We start from the raw sequence: 9,759 nt of genomic DNA on the forward strand, positions 1-9,759 counted from the left end.
AAAGAATTGTTTGAAGTTCACAGACAAATGCATTGAGCTCCAATGTGAAAACATCAGACGCACATAAAAGCTTCTATTTCTTTTCTTCCCTCTTTTTGGGGGGGATGGTTCATTGCTTCTACAAAGACCACCACTGTTGTCAAGGTTTTCTCTGGGAGAAAACGGCGAACCCCTCCTCTCTGCTAATACACTGTCCACATAACTACGGTGATGAGTGCATATCCTGTTTGTGAAGACACTTTTCTTTTCCAGAGGATTTCACAAGTTTAATAAAGCATCTTTTCAATCCAGCTGAATCTCAATCATATACACTCAAGCGAACTGGAAAACTTAACTAAAAAATATTTAGTCCTTTTGAAGTAGGAATGAGAAATCCTCTCTTATATCCCAAAAAGGCCAACTTAAAGCCTCTGGCACTACAACAGATCCGGGTACAAAGAAACAGTGTAACCACATTTTATCATGGGGATTTTCTCTGTACTGGTCCACACCCCTGCCAGGATAATAGCTTGATCCTTCACTGCTGCCACGACTGAGAATTCAACCATTGAGTCTTTACTTTAGGGCACAAAAACTGCTGCTTTGCAAGTGAACAATGCTTTAATATGTGCTTCAGGATTATTATTTTTTAATGGAAGCTTTTCCCCTTTGAAATAATTTGTTGTGTGGTGTGTACAATGCAGTAGAAAAATGATCCGGTAGTTAAAGTTTGATGTAAACGGCTGCATTAACAACTCCAGCCGTATCCACTTATCAAATATTTTCCATTAACGCATTCAGCTACACGTTCAAGGTCAAAAACATTTAAAACACTTTCCTGAGAATTTCCCCTCACACTTAATCTGGTAGTTAGTGTTACATGGTCCATTGATGTTTTCTCCTGAAAGAGAGTTATTTTGCACAGTCTACCAAAAGCAACCCAGAACAATACACAGTGCCTAAAAGAGCGTCAGGGGGAAAAGAATGCAGCTGATTGTATCTTTATCAGTCGGAATTTCAGTCTGCAAACTGAATTCACCACATTGTATTTCCCTTGAATCAACTTTTCATGAGTCCGAACAAACCATCACATTTGTTCCACGCGGCCTTAATATTTTAAAAAACTAATGTTTGAGCAAAAAAAACTATACAAAAAGATTATTTTGAAATACTTCATAGGAGTTTATTCCAGTTTATTACATAAATAATGTACAAATATTAATATTATAGTGGCATCAGATATTTACAACTAAAGTGGTAATAACAAATCATTACAAAAAAAGTGCTTTTCATCAGTGGATGTTTGATTTAAATTAATACTTTTACATGTTCGATTGAAGTGCAATAACATTGAAGTGAGTTGTTGTCCCCATCGACTCGGAGAGGCACTGCTACTGTTGATTTGGCACGTCCCTCCAGGGTCACAGATGCTCTTTAATAGATTGGCACCGTTTCATTTGCAGAGCTAGCGTCAACAAGAAATGGAAGAAAAAAGGGGTTTAGTTTGCAGTGGTGCAAAACAGAATGTGAACCAACATCTACTTCATGCTCACACTCAAAAGAAAATATGTTAGCTTCTTTCAGAGAAGCTAACGAGCAAGGAAACAATTCTTAAGTATATATTTTTTGTTATGTTGGTTGTTTTATGGCAATATAGCTCTTGATAACAATGAATACACAGGAAGTGACAGGTACCTCAGTCAGGCAGGCAATCTAAAGATTTTGGAACTGTAATAACTCCGGCTTCAGGTCTTCTCTGGTGTCATATGAGCTATGGTGTCATCAAATAAGGAATTTGTGTCAGAATTGTTGAGTTATGTTACTTTTATGTTAAATTTCATTAGTTCACCATATGGTGTTTTATTGCACACTTAATTAGTATTCCAAAATGTTAGTGTTAGTCATTGCCACTTTGAGTGAGTAATGATTATTTTTAATTATTTTTAATTTTTAATTAGCTTTAACCTTGGCTCAATGAAATGTGTAAAGCATGCACATGATTATATGAGATTGATGTGCAAGGAAAGCGTCTGAGCTTCACGGTTGATCTCCAAGTGACTTTCACAAGATGAATATTGAGTTGTTTTTTGTGCGTCATATTCAGGTTACATGAACGTCAAAAGAAATTGTCACTTCAATTACAAAATATGTCAGCCTGTTTCCTGTACGTTTCATTGAACTGAATTATTGAAGACATTCTGATTCATCCGGGCAAGAACGGAATTTTCTTCCTGCCGCTGATGTCAAAGTCACAACAGCTTTTATTAAAGGATTTCCTGTTGACTTCCCTCATTCCTCAGCACAATCTAGATTTCCTCAAACAGTTCAAAAACAAAAAAGAAAGTGAAGAATCTGAAACCGACTGCAGAGTTAAAGCTTATAACAAGTTACTGCATAACACGTCGCTGAATGCTGTATTTGTTTAAAGAAATATGTGCTAATATTGACCTGTAAGCTACGGTGCATTGAGGTTCTGAGAGCACAAAAAATAAAGCACGGTAAAAACAGCAGAAAGTGGAAAGGGGATAAAGCAAAGTCAAGTATAACTCATGCATTAAAGAGTGAAGATTTGGATCTCACCCTTTTCTCTTCAGAAGAAACTTGTGTAAAAAGAGCGCAACAATACACACAACTGTAAATAAAAAATGTAAAAGTTATTATATTTTGCATTTCAACTGCAAAACTTAGCTTCAGTGTGACCTTTCAAAGAAGAAAATCATACATTACCTAAGGAGACGCATATCACACTGACTATAACAGGCATATACCCTGAAAGACACATGCAAAGGGAAATGCAAAGCATGAATAAATGACTCATGTTAACAGCTTGACAGTACTGCGGCGCAGTAACTCACCATTATCCTTGTTTGTATCTACATTCCCAAAATGTTTGCCTGCAAGAATAAAACAGCATCATTAGTACGCAAACTGTTTGAACTGGACAGCATGAAGGCTCGCCATTATCAACACACACAAGACAGTCTGTCACTAACTGGTTATCTTATTTACAGCTTTAAAGCCGGTGTGTGTAACATTTGTGTTGCTCTCAGCTCATTATCTTTGTGTCTCCATGTCGGATCAGTGAGGGGGGAAAAGATCAAACATTAATATATTAACTGGCACAGGGACTGAGGGAGGGAGACATGCCTGCAAATATTAAATGTCAGCTCAACTCGGTGAGTCAATTATTACTTTATTATCCGTGTTGCAAAAGATAATAATTGCAAGCCGAACTTAAGAGTCATAAGTTGCAGTGTTAAAGGAATATTTTGAGATTTTGGGGAAACAAAGCTTATTTCTTTCTGGTGGAGAGTTGAATGAGAGTATTGATACCAACTCATGTGTGTCTGGAATGAAGCTATAGCCAACAGTTGGTTAGCTTAGCTTAGCTTATTTTAGCAGAAAAGACGGGAAACGGCGATAACAAAATCCTTCTACAGGCCCCTTTGAAATTCACTAATTCAAATCTTGTTTGTTTAATAGTTGCAAGGTGTAAACACACATTTCCCCTAAATTAAGGTTTTGTGTCATGTTATGCTTCCTGGAATCAAGCCCATTACCCCCTCCAAAAAATGGCAATTGTTGTTTTTACATTTCAGTTCATCCAAGTCTCTGCCGGAGAGCAAATATGCTTACTTAAAAAAAAAAAACAGAATGGTAAGAAAATGCAAAATATGAAAATCTGCTGAAACTCTGAGAGCCGGTCAAAATAACACTGCTAACTTATAATCTGCCATCTTTGTGCTTACTGTGCCACTAAACAAGGACTTTTGATATTTTAATGGACTGAATCCAAAGTCGTTTCTTCCATTTTGGATTTAATCTGATAAACAAACACACGGACCTTCAACAAGACGAGCCCACCGGAGCAGCTCTTCTCATGAGGACAGACTGAACACTAACGGCTCACTATCGCCTCTAGAGGAACAAGTGGTATTGCAAGACAGGAGGGGGCGGGGCCAGCTGGTTAGCATGCTCGTCCAGTAACTCGATACATAAGACGTCTTTGACGTAACGGCTACACTGTAGCCTCTTCACATTCTGTTGATGATGTAATTCTATATTTTTTTATATAAATTCTGGCCATACCTTTCACATTGCACCTTTAAACCTTGTATATCTTTTTCAGCCCACAGTGATGACAAAAAATATATTTCCTCCACTGAAACAACCAGGTAATTCAATTGAAATAACAAACCAAATTGGCATTAAAGACACAGCGGGTAGAAGTCTGGAGTAGTCTAATAAAAACTGGAGTACTCTGAGAGTTGTTTGGGAAGCGTCTGCTCACGGGAGGCACAGTAAAAAAATATGAGTCAAACTCAAAGGCAGCTTTTTCATTAAGTTATTCAATACCTGGAAGTGAAGATGATGTCATTGGCGTCTCAGTGGTTGTTGTGGCTTTTCCCTCAGCAGTCAAAATGTCACTGCCACCTTTGAACAGAGCGATCAGAGCGATCCTTAGTTCTCGTCAAGCTCGGGCAGGATGAAGGTGATTTGCCAAGCTGAGAAGCAATTTCTTGCGAAGCATGTGGCATGCACATAATCTATTCACATGCTGTGCCTGAAAGGTTTTCAACTTAGTTACGCGCATATCGGCTTGTTTGGAGGCACTTCTCTGTACCTCGTACTGAAGGCGAGACAGTTGGTGTCGCACTGGTTGTGACACCAACTGCTCTGGGAGCTGTGGGAGCTGTGGGAGCTGTGGGAGCTGTGGGAGCTGTGGGAGCTGTGGGTGTGACAGGCTCTGAAGATGTGGACACTTCTGTGGAAAATAATCATTCTCGTCAAATGTGTATTTTTTTTACCACCTTTAAAAGGAAAGCCTTCTTAATATGCTGGTTTCCTTAAAGGGTGGAGTAAAGAATAATTGAATTTGGTATCAGTAATTATCTCTCTATGAATGTATATACCTTGTGCTGCAGGTGTAGATCTCGATGCTGCTACCATTTCTGTTATAATAAGAAAATTAGTGAATTTATCTGGGGTTGAAATAAGAAGAACCGTTCATCAGCCATTTATGAGATTGGTGGTGAAGCATGCAAATAAATACATATATATATATACACATATATAAATACATATATATGTGTTTATATATATACATATATATATATAAATAAATATACATAAATAAATATATATAAATAAATATATAAAAATAAATATATATACAAAATAATATATATATACACACACATACAGTACACACATATTAGTTTACATGCAGGCTATAGCCGTGACAGTTATTTATCAGTCACATGCTTCTTGTTAAGTCAGAAAATCACAATTTACTTCTCACACAAGCCCGGCACTTTGCAATGTCTAATCATCCGCTTGTAGAAAACTACACTCAATGTTGGTGAAGGACAGATCTGTCCAGCGAGCGACGGGTTGCCCTTGGGGTCAATTAATGGAGAAGCTGTTAAGGAGAGTTTAAGTGTGGCGGTGATAGTAAACAAGCAGCTTGGAGTGAGCACAGACATGAAGGGTGAAGAGAAAAACGCTTCACGAAAGAGCGAGGGTCTAGAGAGGCCTGAAGGCCGTGTGTTCAATGCCGAGTGTCCTCAGAGACGCCATGAATACACATATATATACACGTACATGTGCACTGCATTTAACTGAATACAGGACATTACAAACATGTTGTTTGTTTGGTTACTGATCTCCCAAGTCTGTGTTTATTAAGAATCCCATTAAGGGCCGGAAAGTTATGACCGCGCCTGTGGTTTCGCATGATTTAGTCCATTAACTCCAACATGTCAAAGCACAGCAGTGGCTTTCCGACTGATTTATTACACTCCAGGCAGAATTTTTTGAAATGTATTCACGACAGCATTGGTATTTAATGCACCCATTTTCGGGTAATGCTCTTGTACTTTGTTTAAATTTCAGAAAACGTGCTTTAACTGGTGAATGCAATACTTTTCCCAGTCAAACTCTCACATAATTCATATCTGAAGGTCCTTGAACACACCAGCCAGGATAATTAAGAACAGTTTTTCCAACCCAACCGGACTAGACAGCTGGTCGCCCTCACAGAGCCAGGTTCTGCCCAAAGTTTGTACCCTTGAAAGGGGATATATTTTTTTTTGCAGTGCTTGCTTATAGAGGAATGTTGGATCTCTGTAAATTATAGAGTACGGTCAACAGCTGCTCTATGTGAAAAGTGTCTCCAGATTACTTCTGTTATGATTGTATGCTAAATAAAGTACATTTAACTACATTTTCTCACAGCTGCTTTATCATGCAGTGTTAACCAAAAATAATGGAAACAAATGAGATTGTTTACATCTCAAGCCTGGTTTTCACTTTGCATTGAACTGAATGGGAACTAGTGGCTGCTTGAAAGACTGGATATCTATCTATTGTATGGTTTGAAGATGGAGTATTTATAACTAATGGGTTAAAACATGCAAAGCTGCCTGTGTGGTCCTGAAACAAGTTAAACAATATTTTTCACGCCTCATCGGCGTAAACAGTATCAAAGACACGGATGGGGTGCGCTTACCTTCGCATGCGGGAGGCTGAGAATTGTATTTGCCAGATTCGCTGCACACAACGTTGTTTTCCCCAACAAGCGCGTATCCTTCGTTGCAGACGTACTGTATGACTTCACCATATTTTGGCTTGTCTTGAGAATCCCATAAGCGTTTGCCGTTGGTCACCTCACCAGGTTCATCACACGTCACGACTAAGGAATCAGACAAACAGGCGTTTCCACAAAGTAATTAGGACTGGAAACGATTAATCCATATTTTTGTCAGGTTAGAAACTGTGCTACGAAGTCCGGAAACAGAGGAAGACGAACCTCACAGAGACAAAACAAAACCTGTGCTGCATAAGCGTTTTGAAACGACGGAAACAGTCTGTTACAAAATAGCTTTTGTTGTCGGAAACAAATGTTTTATTGCTTCTGGTTTGGGCTTCTTAAAAATACAATATAAGAGACACTTACTTCTACACTTGGCTTTTCCAATCCACCCAGACGGATAGCACTGTTTGTAGCTGGAGCCGTCGATCTGGAATCTGTTGCAAGATGGAGGAAAATAAATCAGGACTGTTTATTTAAGGAGAATTGGATACCGCAGAGCAATGGTTTTGTAATGCAGCCGAAAGGTAATTTCAACTTTAAAACCACATTCCTTTAGAGCGAAATCAAGAACTATGTATTAACAATTACCTCAGTTTGGGCTAAAGAAAAAGCCACGTTTCTAATCAGTGAAACCATAACGTAAGACTCCATTGTGACGGCTCTATTTGTCTTTCCAGACTATTTTGTTTTCTTTAGAGACCGTTTCCATTGGCGAATCCACCTTGACTTCATCTGGGAATGTTTGGCAGCGGCGCTTTCTGCTCGACAACTGTTGGCCGCGCAGCAAAAAGAGATGCTTTGTATGGATGTAAATGACATGTCATGTGTACTGAGGGAGCCCTTTGTGTGTTCACTGTAGCTGCTCCATGCCCACGCTTGTTTCTATACATACATTTTAAAATGTAATTGCACCAGATAGTGGTTAGATGGGAAGACTTCATCATATTAATCATTCCTTTTGTATTTATACTCACCCTTTGTCACAGACTACTTTTAGCACAGCACCGAACAGGGTACCAGCGCTGATGTTAAAGCTCATATTGGGCTGAGATCTAGGGGGGCCGCAGTCCTTCTCTGTAATGTAAACACAAATAACAGAACATTGATGCCGGACTGTAAGGAACGGGGTATGAACCCTCAAAAGGACAGAATTAAGAGGTTTTCGTTGTCAATAGTAGAAGACCGTGTTTGGTGAAGGTGTCAGTAGTTCAAGGAGACAGGACTCACTTTTGCAGGTGAGATCTGGTTCAGTCCAATTATTATCAATGCAGGTCATCCTCCCAGAGCCACTTTCTGTAACATAACCATTAGCACACTCTAAAGTGACATCCACACCCTCTGGGAATTCATTCATAAGAAGGGCTTCGTTGGTTAGGACAAAATTTCCCCGTCCCAGAGGTGTGGTACAGTCGGCTGGAGAAGAAAAGAGACGAAGAGGCAACGTCAAAATCCGTCAATAAAACAGTTCACCTGAAATTCTCTAATGTGATGAAATAAGTCAATATATGAAGCAAATATCAGATGTATCAATATAAATGTGTTGAGATGATACATTGTGTGTGATACAATTCCTTGGTAAGGGTACTAATGCAATTCTAAATGTTGGTAATCCATTATGAACACTTGTCAGATTCTCATTTTCTCATAACTCATTAAGTCTGCAGTTATATATGATAATACTTTATTAATAAAGGATTTTTAAACAATCAAGTTTGCAGTTATATATTTCATAAATCATTAATAAAGGGTTTTTAATCCATCAAGTCTGCAGTTATATATGATTATAAATCAATAATAAAGGGTTTTTAATCCATCGTGACTGCAATTATATATGTTATAAGGCATTAATAAAGGGTTTATAATCCATCAGGACTGCAGTTGTATATGTTAATAAGTCATTAATAAAGGGTTTTATTCCATCAGGACTGCAGTATATGATATATATTGTTAATAAAAAGGGTTTTAATCCATTAAGTCTGTAGTTATATATGATAATATGTCATTAATAAAGGGTTTATAATCCATCAGGACTGCAGTTGTATATGTTAATAAGTCATTAATAAAGGGTTTTATTCCATCAGGACTGCAGTATATGATATAAGTTGTTAATAAAAAGGGTTTTAATCCATTAAGTCTGTAGTTATATATGATAATATGTCATTAATAAAGGGTTTATAATTCATCCAGTCTGAATGGATTTTAGTCCAGGACCTTCTCCATAACCTGATCAACTTTTTCGACAGTCTATCCTGGCATCTTCATACTATCTCTGACTAACACAGAGACTCTTTCTCAACTATTCAGGGGAGTAGAGATTAATCTCTCGTTTCGACAGTTCATCTCATCGTTCTTAAATACTCCTACGGAGACGAGAACGCAGGCTCCTAGTATTCCATGTTGTATTTCTCCTTATTCACTCAGCGGTCACTTTGTTACACAGACCTCCCAAAACATCTAGCAAAGATCATAATAATATATCAAAGATCATGATGTATCAACTTCTTGAAAATGTGTACATTGAACTATGAGCTCATAGTTAAAGGTGGCGTTGCTTATAATAGATGGAGTTGGACTATACTACTGAAAGGTGTTTCTAATTGTGGTCCTTGCCATTAGGATAACACACTATGACTCCAATGCTTAAACATGTAAATCAATTAATGAAATCACCTCTATGACAGGGTCAACAAACACAGGGACCATGCAAGTTAGAAAACTATTATACAGGTGTGCCTAATAAAGTGGACACTGAGTGTATATTAATATTGTTATATGTTATCAGTTAATATTATTTTACCCACGGATCTCACGGAGTGAATAAGTACAGAAACGACTATATGTAGATAGTTTAAAAAAAAGTTTTAAACAAAGCCTGTATAACTTTTTGCGGCATAATTTAATAAAAATATGACGACACAGTAAGGAACATTTCTTTTTCTGTGGAGTCGACATAACTGGAACTCTCATGTGACTTGACACATATTATCTCATGAACCAGACTGATGATAAACTGACCTGCTGCCTTCACGACCAAGAGGTGCAGGAACAGCAGCAGCGGGACCCTCCGCCGTCCACAGTTGTCCAGTGAAGCGTCCATGCCGGGGCTGAAGGAGACTAAAGATCCGATCCGGAGTCTGTTCCTGTCAGTCCAAGTTCCAAGAGGCGGAGTGGAGACGAGTCGCTCC

At 38.3% G+C, this 9,759-nt stretch overlaps 1 protein-coding gene across 4 annotated transcripts; it reads right to left on the minus strand.

Moving 5' to 3' along the window:
- Positions 1–1,151: 1,151 nt before the first annotated feature.
- LOC306736803 (complement decay-accelerating factor) lies at positions 1,152–9,759 on the minus strand. 4 transcript variants are annotated; one of them, XM_079218478.1, is made up of 13 exons: positions 9,590–9,759; positions 7,802–7,987; positions 7,549–7,648; positions 6,938–7,008; positions 6,491–6,673; positions 4,893–4,931; positions 4,604–4,741; positions 4,336–4,413; positions 2,835–2,873; positions 2,707–2,748; positions 2,560–2,611; positions 1,675–1,750; positions 1,152–1,444 (listed from the first exon to the last, which is right to left on the minus strand). In XM_079218478.1, the coding sequence occupies exons 1-12, from the start codon at positions 9,669–9,671 to the stop codon at positions 1,693–1,695; spliced, it is 1,068 nt and encodes a 355-aa protein (XP_079074604.1). In that variant the 5' UTR covers positions 9,672–9,759; the 3' UTR covers positions 1,152–1,444; positions 1,675–1,692. The 4 variants fall into 4 exon arrangements, with proteins under 4 accessions (XP_079074604.1, XP_079074603.1, XP_079074605.1 ...); XM_079218477.1 differs by having other exon boundaries at positions 4,604–4,744; XM_079218479.1 differs by lacking the exon at positions 1,675–1,750 and having other exon boundaries at positions 4,604–4,744.

The sequence above is a fragment of the Taurulus bubalis genome (assembly GCF_910589615.1).
Source record: "Taurulus bubalis genome assembly, chromosome: 5".
In the NCBI taxonomy this organism is placed as follows: Eukaryota; Metazoa; Chordata; class Actinopteri; order Perciformes; family Cottidae; genus Taurulus; species Taurulus bubalis.

What these genes read in the sequence shown, in the direction of transcription:
- LOC306736803 (XM_079218477.1), bottom strand. Translation starts at nt 9,671, where the DNA reads ATGGACGCTTCACTGGACAACTGTGGACGGCGGAGGGTCCCGCTGCTG. An exon ending in TCAGCCTCCCGCATGCGAAG is followed by an intron (nt 4,932 to 6,490) that starts GTAAGCGCACCC and finishes TTATTATAACAG; the next exon opens with AAATGGTAGCAGCATCGAGA. An exon ending in GACATCATCTTCACTTCCAG is followed by an intron (nt 2,874 to 4,335) that starts GTATTGAATAAC and finishes TTATTCTTGCAG; the next exon opens with GCAAACATTTTGGGAATGTA.